General features: G+C 32.1%; 1 protein-coding gene across 2 annotated transcripts in view; it reads left to right on the forward strand.

Annotated features, from left to right (window-relative positions):
* mIF2 (mitochondrial translation initiation factor 2) overlaps positions 1-17,282 on the forward strand; it is a 124,775-nt gene that overhangs the window by 53,134 nt on the left and 54,359 nt on the right. For both annotated transcript variants that reach the window (XM_085814007.1, XM_085814008.1), the window contains 2 exons: positions 1,786-1,875; positions 6,932-7,056. In XM_085814007.1, the coding sequence (XP_085670133.1) occupies positions 1,786-1,875; positions 6,932-7,056 (215 nt within the window). The remainder of the gene's footprint in view (positions 1-1,785; positions 1,876-6,931; positions 7,057-17,282) is intronic.

Genomic DNA, 17,282 nt, shown 5'->3' on the forward strand with positions numbered 1-17,282 from the left:
TTCCTTATACTTTAATAATAAAATAAAATAATGTGATGATTTTTTGCAATTTTTTTCAAAAAAAAAAAAAAAAAAATGTGTAAGAGAAGTGGCTAAGAGAAAGGTTAGTCTTCTGGAAATTCTGAAGTAACCTATATCATTATCATTGTGTAAAAGACATAGGATATGGATTAATCCAGAAATGGTGCATTCCAAAGAAGTAATTATAAGCAATGGCTGTTTTTAGAACACAAAGAAGAAATGCCCTAATCCAAAAAAAAAAAAAAAAAAAAAAAAAAAAAAAAAAAAGGATTTAACGGGCTATTGCTGATTTAAATTATAATTTTGATTTACATGCTTTTTGTGTTACATATCCCCCTTCAAAGACGAAACAGCTTAGTGATAGAGAAGCCTTTTTGAGAGAACAAGCATTAGAGCAAGCATGTGAGATAAAAAAAAAAACATATAAATCAAAATTATAACTTAAATTAGGAGTAGGCCCTTAATTCTTCATTTTGATTTAGGTATTTCCCCTTTTTGTCCTAAATGTAGCCATTGGTTATACTGCATCATTTCTAGATTAATCCATGTTATATGACTTTTAAATAATAACAATGAAGTAGCTAATTTAGAACTCAAAATTTCCAGCATTCAAAACCTTTCTCTTAAACTAAGCATCCATTTTGAATAACTATGCAATTTGCTCCTACTGCTGTTGCCATGGTGCTTTCTTCCTATGAATATGAAAAATGCAAATGTTTTGGAACGGCAGGATTAAGTGCCAAGTTATTTGTGGCTTCAAATGTCAATTGAAATAAAAATGAATATTTAATGACTGAGCTGCCAAGTCTGCTGTTTGTTATGCATCACAGAATCAATATTTCTACATCATTACATATAGATGATTAAGCAGGTCGATCATCTGAGCACTTGTTGATATTCCTGAATATCTTATGTATTGATTATGTAAGAGATGTTTATATATCAAATAAGTAATTAAAATTTAAAATGTGACATAAGTTGGTCTGTTAATTTATAATTATACACTTGACATTTTCAATTTTTTGTCTCTAGGTTTTGTTTATAATTAAAGTATAGTAACTTTTAGTATTGTTTCCACTTTTGTCTCTCATTTATAGTAATATTCTAAAATTCATCAAAGAGAATATTCTACACGCATTAAAATCTCTTTTAAATAGCATTTCTTGGACTAGCTGGGATACCCTGTTTTATGTTATTTGCTTGACCTTTAATACTTTATCATTCCTTAAAAATTTATTTTCTTCGTATTTCTTCATATTTCTGTTTTGAAAATGTGGCTTTCCTTGTACTTATTTTATTATGAACTGATTTTCTGGTATTTTTATATTAAGTTTTTCAGTTGTCATTTTTTTATTTAAACCAGAAATGGGATATGAAATATTTCTTCATATTTGAAAAGAATTTTTAAATTATTGAAGTAAATATTCCAACAACATTTTGTTTGATGTTTAATAGTATTTACTTGTAAATAATTTTTTCTTTCTTAAAAATGTAATTTTAAGAAATTGAAGTTTCAAGCTGTATTTAATTTCATATGTAAAAGTGACTTTCATTATCTACATGGTCTGTTGCAAAATCACCTATTTGCAGTTTTTAAGATTTTAACACGTATTTATTAAAAAGGCAGAAACAAAAATTTTTTAATTTTTTTAATTAATTTTGTGTAACATGTATTTAAAACTATTTCATCACTGTAAATAGCTGTTCTGTCAAATTATTTAGTAAGGTATGGAGTAAATTTTTTTCTGTTATTTTCATCCTTAGGATAAAGTGAAGAAAGGTCTTTTAAGCTGTGGTTTACAAGTTGAAGACCTTGGTGGTGATGTTCAAGCAATTCCTATATCTGCTTTAAAGGTATTTTAATGCTGGAAATGTCAAGTTATATTTTGAGAAAACTGCAACTCAAAAATTTTTGAAAACTGTTCGTGGAAATTCATGTTTAGCATTTTATTGATCATATAATATATTATCACTTCTCAGTTGAATAAATATTCTCAGTCATAAAGTGTAACATTCTAAAAGTACAGACTTTTAAGTTTAAATAGTTAAAATAAAATTAATAATAGCTAAAATTGCCAAACATTTTAAGTACATTTCCTAAAACTAAAATGTATTCTTCTGTTTTGCATCATTAAGTGCAGAATATCTATTAATTAAATATATATTTATAGTACAGTTTAACTTTCTCAACAAATTTAAGTTCATCATAAACTTTTCTGCATATTATTAGCAAGAACTTGATTATTAATTAAAAAGAACAATGATGATGAACAATATTAACAAGAACAATGATGCATTGAAATGATGGTGGAAAATTTGCACTTAAAGTAACCATTTTGTTTTATGTATCATTTTCTGCAATTTTTTAAGAAATTTTTACCCCAAAAGTGGCTGTTAGTCTCAAAATGGAATTTTGCATCTGCACGCTATATCTTTTTTCATATTGTTGCCACCAAATATTATCACCTTGTATAATAATTAATAAAATTAAATATGGGAAGAATCTGCATGAATGTACATGTTTCTCGCATTGTGAAAAATGACAGTACCTAGAGCCATCAAATTTTGAATAATGTAGTCCTCCACCTGAACATGTGCACCTGGAAGCCCAAATTTTGAATTTGCTTTATTATTTATTTTGTGGTTTCTAAAACTTTAATGATTGTTTTTAACAAACTTAACCATTTAGAAGTAGATTAAATATTTTGTGGTTTTGCTGTTGAATTGAATTTTATGTGGCATTGAATGTGATGTTTAATAATAAAGTTAATATACAAAATATTTATAATAAATAAATAAAAAGTTTTGTAAGCCATATTATTAAGAAAACTGAACATTGATATCATAAACTGAAAAAACAGAAGAAATGTATGTTATACTTAACACTGCATCCAGAATTATAAAGATATGCTGCTTTTAAAATTTTTCTGATTTTGGTGTTGAATATAAGTGCTACGAAAACAATGTTTAACCCTTTAGTACAGGTGTTCATTTTCTGTTACGTAAACATAGAGGAGGGGCCTCTCAGACCACACTCTATTTTATGCATTTTAATATAATCTACTATTGTTATTATATAAGCATTAATACACTTTACGTGTTATAATGAAGTAATTAATTCTTTTTAAAACTCTAAAATTAATGCATTAAAAATTAATTTTTAAATCACATATGAAAAAGTACGAAACACTTAATCAGATAAATAAAATCAACACTACTTACTTGCAAATATGTACAAAGTAAACTATTTAATGAATTTTCTATCTACAGAATCTGGATTATATAACACATGCATATGGCACAATGCATTCTGGCAGGAGACGTTCTCTAGGTAGATGCCAGACCCAGATCCTGCCATCCGAACGGTAAAGAGTGAACCTTGATTCGTCACTCCATAGAACCCGTTTCCACTGATCTACGGTCCAATTTCGTTGTACTTTGCACCACATTAACCGAGCAGTGCGGTTGGACTTAGTGATCAAAGGCTTATGGGCAGCAGCACGACCAGGAAAACCAAGCAGATGTGCTTCCTTACGTATGGTATTCATTGAAACAATACTCTCGGATGCCTGTTGAAACTCCTCGCGGATGAGGGCCATCGGTTGGATGCAGTTCTTCCGAATTTCTCTGGACAGCACTCGTCGGTCTCTATCTCCCAGTTTCGTTGGTCTGCCGACTCGGGGCACATTCCAACAATCACCGCTCACCTTCCACTTCTTAATCACATAGGCCACTATCGATTTTGGGTACTTCAGATTGCTAGATATGTCCCTTAAGGATCGGCCACATTTGTGATACCCGATAATTATACCTTTCTCGAAATCAGAGAGCTCCGATCTGCGAGGCATCTTGCATGCGACTAAAGCTGATGCTGTTTCCTAAACAATATATACCGTCGGAGTCCGTGATGTACCTTAGGACCGCAGATATCGTCATTTGCATGGGTGTCCAAATACTTATTTGCAGTCAGTGTATTTGGAAAAAATTCACTTCGTATTTCTCTCTCTCTCTCTCTTTTTTTTTTTTTTTTCCATAGTGCCAACATATGCCAAACCTGTATAATTAAGTTCTTGTACGAGTTTTTTCTCCCTGTTCTCTTTCATTTAATTTTTGGCATTGAAAGTAATTACTGCAATTTCGCGCGTATAGTCCGCGGACTATCTGTGTTTAAAATGCAAATTTTTGAAGCTGCAGACTATCCACCAGTGCGGATAATACGCTGGTTGGTCACAGTTAAAATTGTTGAAATTTAAAAACACGCTGTCGTGAACTGCCGATGATCAAATATAAAGAAAGCGCGAGATTCCAAGAAAACATTCGTATGTATCGTATCGATAGTAAACCATAAACCATAGTGCAGAATGAATGAGTAGTAGCAAGTAGAGCTCCTAAAATCCAGGCTGACAAATCAAGCGATGCCTGGATATGAGCCAAAGAAAGTCTTGTATGAGCACTCACTTAGCGCAACTAGAGTCTTGTATCCCAGTATCCTTCGCACTGCTTTAGCGCAACTGCCGGGAGGGAGAAAAGTAGTTGATGTGTCAGCTCGGTTTTTACTAGCTATAGTAGCAAGTACCTGGAGTACGAAAAAAAAGCATGATTCGTTTACTTATAGCATGGTTTGGCAACACCGAGTGAGTGGGGTCGAAGGTCGCATTTCATTACCACTTATCACGAGGATAGCACGTTCCACAGTAGTTTGTTTTCGTATTTTGTCTTTCATCTTCGATAACGTTGATGAAACATCGCCGGAGTTTTACTGCTGAGAGTCAGTTGAGAAAGCTGAAAAAGATGGAAATAGAGAAGCGGGCCGTTATTGGTTTAATCCTAGTATCCGGTGCACACGGGATTTGACTACTTTTGGCGACTTTATGATGAGCAGTGAAAACGGGACATATACGATGAGTAGCTAACGGGTCATTCAAAGAAAATATATAGTTAAACATAGTATATGCTATGTGTATAGTATATATACTATGCGTGTGTAGTATATATGTAGACGTTCTTTGGATCATTTTTGATGTTTGTGATAATTTTCAAAGTCGCGCCAAGGCTGCACCGTGTACTAGGATTTTACCCCGTTATTTTGAAGTGGACAAGAAAGCGGTGAGAAATTGCCGCAAACAAAAGGATGTGTTTAAAAGGCATGGGAATATTGCCGTATTAAAAAAGCGTAATTTCGGACGTATAGTCCGCGGACTATCTGAGAATTTTTAAAAATTTTTTTATATAAAATCGTGTCTGTGGGCTATACGATGGTGCGGACTATACGTGCGAAATTACGGTAATATAGCATGAAGTAAGTTTAAGAACTGTATTAATAACAATACATTTTTTAAAGAGCATCAATCATTTTTAAGTGCTTTACAAACTAAAAGTAAATTTACTTTAAACACAGACTAAAGGAAAATCTCTTCTGAAATAAAGTTGCTGATGGTACTGTAAATGTTATTACTTTTTAGCACTTGAAAAAGTTGTTTTTTTGTTTTTGTTTTTTTAAATGAAAAAATCCATCTTTGGAAAAATGATAAATTGCCAATTCATGTGGCATAAGATTTTCCCTTTATTTTCATGATTTTAAATGTATTTTGCTAATCAGTTAAAAAGTAATTTATTAAAAACAATTTGCTCTTCTAGGTAATATGTTTTGTGGAATTATATCATTAATATAGATCAAAGATGTTCCTAATGATATAGCTTGGCTGCAGAATTTCTCTAAATTTTCTCCTAACCTCTGCTGTATGATTTGCATTAAAAATAGAACCTAATGATTATAATGAAGTTTGAAGTTCTTTTATAGCATGTAGTTTATGTGTGTGCTTTTTCTCCTCTATTTTATTTAAAAGGTATAGGTACAGTTTTATTGGAAAGCAAAATTTTGTATTAAGATTATTTAAGGAATAGAAACAATTCTGTATATGATTTCCTGCTGTTTTTGCATTCCAGTTAAGTTGCTTTGATAAAATTTTTATTCTTACAGTGCTTATCTAGTCGTAAGAACTGTGAAGACTTTATAATTTTAAATATTGATCATGGATATGCTCTTCCAAAATTCGTTGAGATAAGGTAAAGAAATTTATGCAGTTTCAGCATTATGGATGAGATAGTTAGGAAAACATAAAAGTCTAACTTTTTATGATGCTCATAGGTCAGAGCACCCAAATTAGTAAAATATTTATGAGGCTTTAATAAATTAAATTCAAAGTTCCATATTTTTATATTTAAAATTCAGAGGTATTAAGAATGACTTACTGACTTAGATCACTTTTCAGTGCTTATTACATATCTGTTTACATAAAACTTAGGGTGAAACTTCAAATCAGTCAGAGGTATTGAGAATGAATTGCTCACTTAGATAACTTTTCAGTGCTTATTACATATCAGTTTACATAAAACTTAGGATGAAACTTCGAATCGATTTTTTTTTTTTTTTTTTTTTTCAATTAATGGTTCTGTTGTGGGTAATATATCTGCCCCCTCCATCGTGATCTTTGTGAACTGTGTATCTAAAGGTATGAAACTTTTTGCATTTGGTTTATTGAAGCATGAATAAGGATTTATTAGTTGGACTTTTTATTCTATGGAAATAATGTGAATAGTTAGATTTTGTACTTAAAAACCACTGCCTTTAGTTAAGTATTCCATCTTTAGTGCTAAGAATGTGTCTATAAAATTCTGTACCATATTTTGAGAAACTGAAGTACATGTATAGGATCAGTATTTAAGGCAATGAAGCCTGTGTATGTGTATCATCTTATTAATAGACTAACATGTTTGGAAAATGCTATTATATTTTATCCTTTAAGTGCAAAAACTGGAATTTGAAGTGTCAATATTATTTTTATGTTGTAAAAATTTAATTCCAGTAATTATTGCTATTTTTCCAAATGTCATCAAATTACTCTTATAGAAAATGAATTTGGAACTTCTTACTGAAGCTATTTTGACTCAAGCAGAAATGATGGAAATTGGAGGGGATCTTAAAGGCCTAGTTGAAGGTGTTGTTCTCGAAGCTAGTCTTGACACAGCAAAAGGGTATGATTCTTTCTTCTGCCCACTGCATGTAGGAAACCTAAAAGTATTTTCGTTATCTTAGCATTATTGATATTCATTCTGATTAGGATCCTACATAATTTTTCAAATATATATGTGGTAAAATTGTGATATTGAAATTTTTTTTTTTTTTTTTTTTTTTTTAAGTATAACCTTATAATGTAGAGGTGGCCAAAATCTTGACAGTAAGAGCTGCATGTTCAAATTTAAGTTTGAGATCCGCAACTAGATTTTCGAAAAGCCACTCGATATTTACGTCATTCTAAAAGTACTAAAATAGTTGTCAAATTAAAATAAATGTCTGATTCTAAACAATCATTCAGTGTTAGTTTGCTTTCAATATGTGGTGATATGTCAAAGATAACATGAAATCCTGTTGGGTCTTTGTTTTCTGTAATTATAGCTCAATGCTGTAAAAAAAAGTCTTTTTCAGTTTTTAAATACTCTGATTCTTCTGCAGTTCTAACTAACAAGAAGTAAGATAAAATAATTATGTTTTGACATTGATCAGGTTAAGATTACTAATTATTTTTTAAAAAGAAATTAAATAAATTAATTGCTTTCTTTTGGACATCAAGTAGTTTTACCATATATATACATATATTTTATTTGCATAAGAGCCACAGCACTTGCCTGCAAGAGCCATACATGGCTTGCAAGCTGTATGACCATCTCTGTTATAATATACAAAAATTTTATTAAATTATACATTGACCACTCTGGACCAATATCCTTGACCATTTTTATGGCCATACATATTGTTAAGAGGTTAAGTGATGAACATTTGTGTGCAGATTATTGTGAAGAGTGTTATCAGTGCAGAGTTGCCAACTCTCCCGATTTAGGCGGGAGACTCCCAATTTTCGACCGATCTCCCGCCAACCCGATTTACAATATATTTCTCCCGACTTTTTCTTATTCTTAAAATTTCTCACGATTTTTATGGAACTTGGCTTAATACTTTGTCATATGAACAAAAGTGATTTTGGACATCTGAAAGCAATTGAATTTTCTCTAGATTATATCTAAAACAAAACCTTACGAATCAGATAACTTATGCTTTGTGAGTGAGAGCATTATACGTATCCCAGAAACGTCGTTCTCCAGTTCTCCAATGGGCATCGAACTCCACTGCGTGTCAGCTGGCATATATTAGCCAATGAGGACAAGGCAAGCTGTTATTTGGATGTTATTTAGTTATTTCGTTCAATTTGTGCTGAGTTGTGTGAGTGCACGTGCCTTCGGGAAATAATTTTAGAAATTATCATCTTTTGTTATGTCTGCGAGAATGAAATACTCGTGTACGTTTCAAAATTCGTACACAGTTGACTTTCCTTCCATTATTTCCTCAAGGAAATGTAATAAATTTGCGATGTGCACCGCCTGTTGTTGCGATTTTTCGAATTCGCAATGTGGAAGGGTGGATGTTCTCAAACATGTGCGAACACAAAAAAACAAGGATAACATGAATTGTTTTTTAAAAAAACGAAAAATTTAATTTTTCTTTGGAAACAAAGGACCGAAAAGTTATTAATGCAGAATGTCTGTTCTCTGCCTTTTTACTGGAGCACAACCTGCCACTGAATGCATCGGATCATGCTGCAGCTTTATTTAGAAAAATGTTTCTCGATAGTGAAATTGCTAAGAAATACTCAAGTGCAAGAACCAAAACAGGTGCAATTGTTAAAGAAAGGAGTTTGAAAAATAAATCTTCAGTTATTGATTGCACAAAACAGCTCTGTTCTGCCTCTTTACGGATAGAAGCAATAATACCGATTCAAAACTGTATCCAATTGTTGTTTCTTTTTTTAATCCAGATTCTTAAGAAATTGAGTGCAGTTTACTTTCTGTCCCCAATTTAGAAGGACATTTGACAGGCTTTAATATACCACAGCTAATTATTAAACTTTAAAAGAAAATGCAGGCCCTCTGGATAATTGCTTAGCACTTGGTGCTGATAATGCACCAGTATTGGTAGGCTTGAAGACTGGTGTTGCAGGCATCTTAAGAAAGGAAAATTCAGATTTGCAGATTATGAGGTGCACCTGTCACCTCTTAAATTTAGCAGCTGAAAAAGGGGCAGCTTCTTTACCAATAAATGTGGATGAACACATTGTTGATATTTATTATTATCTTGAAAGGAGTTCTAAAAGGAAGGAAAAATTGAAACATTTCCAACAGCTGCATAACAGCAGTTTACAATTAGAAAACTTGAATGAAGTTATAAAATCAGCTAGGATTGACACCCAGTGGAGTTTAATTGGAAAACTGAAAGGTGCTGATGGAATTTTAAAATATAGCCAACTGTCTAGAATTGTGTTGGCCATCTTGACAGTTCCCCATAGTAGTGCAGAGTGTGAGAGGATTTTCAATGTTGTTGCGTAAACGAGGACTAAATTTATAGCATAATATTTTAACAAGCATAATATTTCTTTCTTAAAGAAACTTCCTAATTTTCTAAACTAAAATTCCCTCCTTTTTTTTTTTTTTTTTTTCCGTAAACGATGCAAGTAATAAAAATGTTTTTTTATGTGTAAGGTATTTTTGTGTTGCTTGCATTTAAGAATTAGTTACTATTTAAAGTTAATTCATTATTAAAAACCATATTTTTATCATTTAGAAAGTCTTTTTAGCATTGTGAAAAATCTCCTGATTTCTTAAAAAAATCTCCTGATTTTTGAGTGTCATAGGTTTGGAAGTATGTCAGTGTAATTTATTTCAAAATACAGATCTTTCCAGAATCTTACAGAATTCATGTCTTTGGGTTTTAGGAAACATAATATTAACATTAGTATTAGCATGTAACCAACTTGTAATATTATTTGCATTAATTAAGCAGGGAAAATATTTGAAGTTTAATGCATTTTTTAAATGATTACCAAATTATGATTCTAAAGCAATAAAACTTCATGAGAGTGTTAATAACATAATTTTAGACTTATAAATTACTCATGTGAAAATTCTGTCAGAATACCAGATATAATAAAGTTATAAAATAAATACACTACCAAATCCCAAAAGAAGATCATTGAATTGCATATAATCTGGAAATCAACTTTGACATCTAATTTATTTATTAACCACCCTTTAAGGCAAATTTAAAAGGATGTCAGCAATGGCAAATTTTAAAATTAAATAACTCAGAGAATTTTATTGAGTCAAACTTTTTGTGTTTTATTTTTTATAAAGAGTATGCCTTCTTTCTAAATATAAGTGCAGGGACCTGAAAAACGTATAAAGAGTTATATTTTGATATTTTTACAAAACTGATTTTTTAAAGTTTTAAAATGTGAAAACAAGAAGTTTGGGGTCATTTAAACATTTTTTGTATCTGGAAGTATTAGTTGTGAAAATAAAGACTTTTGTAGACAAAGTGTGTATATATGTAATATATTCAGGAGCAGGAATTTGATGGCATAGAAGTGTTGATCCATAATGACTAGGAAATTGGAGACAAAGGCAGATTAATCTGCCAATCTTCAGTTTTATTTTCAGCAACATGTTGCGGTTACACAATAGTCGGCACATTAAATGTGCCTGTTCCAAAAGGCTTACATTTTTGAGAACTTAGCAATCAAGCAGCAGCAGACAGACAGCAGCCTAGCTAGGCCAAAGCGTGGAAAGCAAGTATGTAATGTTCAGGATGAAATCTCAGGTCAAACTGAGTTAGTTTTGTTTCTCAAAGCATTTTTATTGGATAGTTAATATTTCTGTAAAATTATTATTGGCTGCTTGAGTTTTAGTTCAATTTACATCACCAGAATTACGTAAGAGTCATATGACATAGATTTTTCTTGAAGTGACACAGTGCAAATAGATGTTGCTGTTTTTAAAATAGAGAAGGGAAATTAATTTAAGCTGCTAATTTAATCTTTTACATATTCTTTATTTTTCTTACATATTTAATCTTTTACATATTCTATATTTTTCTTACATAACCCACTTTTTGCATTACACTAATCCACTTTGTGCATTGCATTGAAAATCTGCCCCTCATAGCAGATTCTGAATAAAAATAAATGTCTGCTATACTGTTTTCAACACAAAATATCACACTATGTGTATTACTTCTTGCGTCCTCTCTTTAGAGAGGAAGTAAGAAGTGATAGCACATACCCGATGACCCCCTAGGTAATACTCCTACATTATTTTGAAAAAAATTTTTTCTTTCTTGTTGTTGTAGGGCAGTATTCATTTCTAGTTTCCAAAATGCTAGCAAAGACATTAACATGATCATACAAGTTATTTGTGTTAAATTTTAATTTTGTAGAATTTTGTATTTTTACAAAAACACTTTGACATAATGTACAGTGCCAAAAACTAGTTACCTTTTTTTAGGCAATGGATTTTTTTTTTTTTATATTTTGTACCTAGCACAACCCAACCATCAGCAATCTAGTCACACTGATCTGTTGGAGAGAGCATGCTAAAGATTTTATTCAAGGTTTTATTGTCTTATGAAATATTACATCATATTATTAGAGATATACATTGAATTGTTTTCTTAAGGTATTATATCATAATGTTTTGTCATTAAAAGAAGTGCATAATATTTGTGAGCTTATCTTTATCTTGTGGACTTATTGGCATCAAGAGACTTCAATCAGTATCTTCATTCGATGAAAAGGACTTTACAACAAAATTTTACTTTTCAATGGACATTTTGAGAAAAATTGAGGACTTTTATGATTGTAATTTATTATTTAGTATTATTCTTCCATATATTATTGTCTTATAGTTCTAAATTTAGTTATAGATTATATGTTTAATTATAAATCATAGGTTCCATTGTAAAATTATTATTGGCTGCTTGAGTTTTAGTTCAATTTACATCACCAGAATTACGAATTTTTACAAAACTTAATTTTTAGGCATATTTTAATTCTCTGATTCAAATTACGCCTAAAATTGAAGTTTTGCAAAATTTGGTGGAAGAGTAATTTAAGAATATGGTCTAGCACACTTTTCTCTTTCCCAGTATATGCTATTGTGTGTTTGAAGACTGCATATATTAAAAGAGTAAATATAATAAAGCACAGTTGATGTGTCTTTCAGTGGACCATTGAAAAAAGGTTATGTAAATGAAAAAAATGTATAATCAACATTTTAATTTATAACACTACGCATGTCCACTATTTTTAATTCCTTTACATGTTCTTATCATCCTACATTTAATTTGTTAAAATATTATCACTATTTCTTAATAAGATCACATTTTCAGTATTTAAACCACAAAAATGAATTAGCATAACATAAAGGAAAAAACTGTAGTGCTTTGAATTTTTTTCATAATGCTTATTGCCTTCAGAAAACTTTAATGCTTGAATGATTTAGTTGAGGCAATCTGCAATCTGTTGCATGCGTACGGGTTTATAATAAATTGAATGCTTAAGTCCGATGAAAAGTGAATAAAATTCTTATCACAACAAATAAAACAAAATGCTGAACTTTCTTCAGAGATATTCGGATCTCATGGTAGTTACATTTTAAACTACTAAAACGTTTTACAGAACACAATTCAAAACAGAGAAAGCTGCTCCGATGACTTCGCAAATTCGCTACAATCAACAAGAAATAAGTAAACAACAGAGTTGAGAACCTGTCATAATAAAAGACTTTAGGTTTAGAGTTTGCTGACTTACGTATCCAAACCACAACTTCCTTTAGTCTGTTTAGGACTGTATAAGGACCATCCTAAGGTGATGGTAGTTTCAGACAGAGCCCTTTCCTTTGAGTCGGATTCCACAAACACACCATGTCTCCTTCGTTGAATTGATAGACAGTAGTTCTCATGTTGTATTGGGTCTTCCATTGTCTCCATTGCCAAGTTGACTTGCTCTCTTGTAAAAAGTTGTGTATCACTTCAAACCGGGCCTGGAGATGTTGAATGTCTTCCTCAGGCAATGAAGGCGCGACCAAACAAAAGATCATAAGGCAGATAAAGGTCACGACCGAAGAGCATCTGGGATGGAGAATAGCCAGTAGTCTCGTGTTTCTCTTTCACTCTAGTATGATTTTGGCAGCTTTCTGAGCAAGGTCTTTCGGACAAGACGTCGGCATTTCCAGGTGATCCCTTCTGATGCTAAAAGCAGTTTGTTGTTTTTGAAGTCCAAGGAAAAATTGTATTTCTTTAAAAAGTTCAATCCGAGTATACAAGGATCTGTAATATCTGTCACATATGTTGTTTGATGGTAGGTGGCACTTCCAAACGTGATGTTCACGTTTAACTTCCCAGCTATGTCAATTTCATCGCCAGACGCAGTCTGGAGGGTAACACAGGATGGCGTCCAAATGAGTTTATCTCTAAACTGTTGAGGTAAATCTTTCCAAATGTTGGTAACATTAGCTCCTGCTGCAATATTAGCTCATATTGCAAGGAACTCCATTGATGGATAGTCCATTACTATTACCACTCACTGCAGAAATCTTGAGCTCTTTAAAGTGGTGTTTTTCATTATCTGGTAACCTCCATTCCTTAATATGGTCATTAATTTGTTTCCTGCATCGTTGCTGGGAAATGGTCTTAATTTCCATGCCCTGGGATGTCCTGCAGTTCCTTCGCACATGGCCTTCAACTCCGCTGTTGCAGCATTTCGGTTCCATGTCACTCCTTTTCCATCTCATAGCTTTAATTGTTTGTTTATATTGTCTGCCTTATTTTTCGTGCTCTTGGGTGTTCTGCAGCTCCTTCATATGTGGCCTTCAACACTGCAGTTCCAGCACTTTAGGATTGCTTTCTTTTAACTCCTATTTTGTCTCAAGGCACTGACTTGTCTAGTCAAATCATCTGTTTTATTTTCCATGACCTGGGGTGTTTTGCAATGCTGTGGTATGTGGCCTTCAGTACCACATTTCCAACACTTTAGAGCCAGTTTGTTCTCACTCCTACTCCATATCAAAGCATTGACTTAATTGGATAAATCATCTAAGCAAGCCATCAATTGATCCACTGGCTTGTGGACTCACACAGCTCTGACTAGGTAGCAATCTCTATGAGTTATTTGCTGGGCTGCCTTGAATTTCACACTAGAGCACTTTTCAAGTCCTTGGCATCCACCAATCACAGAGCTTTCTGTATTTGTGGATGCCGTATGCTGTTGATGAAGTATTGCACTGACAGGATATCCCTTGTTTCTGTCGGGCACTCTGAAAAGGCGAGGTGAGCTAGCCTTTCAGCATCCATGTCAAGCTCCTGGAGTGTTTCTGTTGGCTTCTGTTGACAGGATTTTAACTGAAGCGTGCTGTAGCTTTTAAAACATTTCTCCCCCAAGCACAGTTCTAGTGCACAGGATAGAGGTTCAAAATATAGTGTTTGGTTTTCTGGAAGAGTTTGAATGATATCCGGTGCGTCTGCCCTCAAAGATGTGGCAAGATGAACAGGCCTTAGCTTGGGAATCCCATCCATTCACATCTGCCACTATAGAAAATTGTGTGTTATACACTTGCCAGGAGGTCTTCCCATCATATGTGGATTGCTTCAGAGAGGGACAAGCAGGCATCCGTAAAAATTTAAAACCATCAGTATTGCTTCCTGCTGTCACTATGCATTTCTTTAGCATGTCAACTTCTTTGATGACAGCAGCAGAAACTCTGTCTTCAATTTGCTGTTCCATTTGTTGTTGGATGGCATAAACTCTTCCTTCGATTCATTGCTCCACACCCGATACTCTGTCTTCTATTTGATCTTTGAAAGAAGAAACTTTTTCTTCAATTTATTCAACTTTATTTTCAACAGTGTCTATTTTGTCTTCTTTAGCCTCGAATTTATTTTCTACTACACATGTAATTTCTCTTTTCATTTCCTCTTGACCTGCCTCAATCTTTAGTTGAACAGCCTTTATTTCTTCTTTAACAGATTCTTGACCAGCTTCCATCATTTCATTGATGGATAGTTGGCCCACTTTTATCTCTTCTTTAAAGGATGCTTGGCCAGCTTCCGTCTTTTTTTGAAATGCAGCAAAAGCGGCCACTAGTTGCCTTAACTGTTCTTCCATTGCTCTTGTTATTGGCAATCAAGACCCCACTCCTGACACCAAAAAGTGTTGAATGCATACGGATTCATAATAAATTGAATGCACAAGTCTGATGAAAAGTGAATAAAATTTATTCTTATCATAACAAATAAAACAAAATGATAAACTTTCTTCAGAGATATTCATACAATTTTGCAATATCTCACAGTAGTTATATTTTAAACTACTAAAACGTTTCACGGAGCATAATTCAAAACAGAGAAAGCTAATCCAATCTCACCGTGAATTCGCTACAATCAACAACAAGAAATGAGTAAACAATAGAATTGAGGTGTTTTCCTCTAGCTTTTATAAACTTTCTAATCCCGCACGAGAATATTCTGATATTTTCTCAATTCTTCTGGATAGCAAAAGAGTACAATTACGAGATATCTATTTATTAAAATGTTAAATGCGCATGCTCAAGTATTTTAATTTTTCCGGTGTAGCTTTCTCATCAAATAAGTCTCATACTGCATTGCATGAGAGTATAAAACAATTTTAATTACAAATTCTACTAAAAATAGCTAAATAAATACAAAAACTGTAACAATATATTCACAATTATCTACCCTTTTTTATTCTCTATGTACCATAAATACTTTTGAAATAGCTTTGTTTTGTGACAATCTTATAAGCAGAGATATTGCCTTCCATTTCATCAGTATTTATTCAGAGTAAAATAGTGAATTGATTTTAGCCATAATACTGAAGTTATTTAAATAACTAACCAACCTAATTTATGTATAATTTCAAAATGCAGGTTTCTAAACTAGCAAAGCCAGAAACTCACTCAAAACTAGTGTAATCATCCAATCGAGAGGTATATGAGAGATACAGCAACACTACTTCATTTGCCAATATTCACTCTCTAAACTTACATTGTCATTCATTAAACTCACTCAATTTTTACTTTTTATTGGTGTTGATGGAAAGAGTAGATATGCAAATGTTAAAACTCTGATAAAAATTAGCAATATGTGCACAGGAATTCCCCCCCCCCTCAAAAATAACAAAAAAACTATTTTGATGTTTTTGAAATGAACAGTAACTAATAACCATTTATTATAGTATTGAAGCTCAGAATTCTTGACAAATCAATTCTCAATTAAAATTTGAAGTACACAATGAAAATATGTTATGTAGGAAAATGCATTTTAGGGTGAAAAATGAGTTCAATTCTTATTTTAAAAAATTTTTCTTCTTAGATTTATTTAATAAGTATCGTGCCATTGTTGGCTTTTGAAACCAGAATAGCTACAGCTGTTTTCTACACAACCTTTGAATTTCTGTAATTTGACTTATTATTTTAAATCTTCTGTTTTTATTGAAATACATTGTGCTTTTGGGGGAAAAAAAGGGTTTTTATGACAATATTAGCAGCTTTTCAAATATTAAAGAAACGCTTTGTTTAAAAATATATTATGCAGTTAATGCCACAGATTATTTTTGAATATCTTCAAAAATTGTTTTTAGCCCAAAGGTCATTAGCCCAGAAGGGCTATTAACAGGGCTGTTCCTAGCGGGGCTGCAGTGCGTTAAAGTATGCTGGCAGCTGACTCTCGCGATACCATGGCTAAATATTTTAAATTCATTGTAAGTACTTTTTATACAATTTGTCATATGTACATACTTAATGAGTATGAAATAAAAAAATTATTAATCATTGAGTTTTTTTGGGGGGGCGGATATCTTAGGAAAATACGCTGGCAGCCAATAGCCTAGGAACAGCCCCGGCTATTAATTTCATTTTGGCATTTTGCGTTGATTTACTATAAATGACGAATCACTTTTTAAAATATTGCCACCAAATACTAGAGCCCTGTATTATATTTAAAGAAATGAAATAATGAAAAATCTGCGTAAGTGTATGTGTTTCACAGATTGTGATCAAACAATGGTACCTAGAGCCATCAAATTTTGATTAACATAGGTCTCCACTACACTATTACATTATTTTCAAACCTGCAAATAAATTTCATTGCATATAAGATGAAGTTAAGTAAAATAGCAAATGATGAAGGTTAAAAAATTACTTATGTAAAGAAAAAAAAAAGGTCTCTAAACTTTTTCATTAATATTCTTTATATATTTAAAAATAGCATTTCACATATTATTAACAAATATCTATTACATATCATTAATAAAAATAAAAATTAAAAAAAAATTGAAGGTGAAGTATAATTTGCAATTCAT

Source organism: Stegodyphus dumicola, chromosome 3 (genome assembly GCF_044657685.1).
Source record: "Stegodyphus dumicola isolate Sdum_Otavi_A_Nest chromosome 3, ASM4465768v1".
NCBI classification, from domain to species: domain Eukaryota; kingdom Metazoa; phylum Arthropoda; class Arachnida; order Araneae; family Eresidae; genus Stegodyphus; species Stegodyphus dumicola.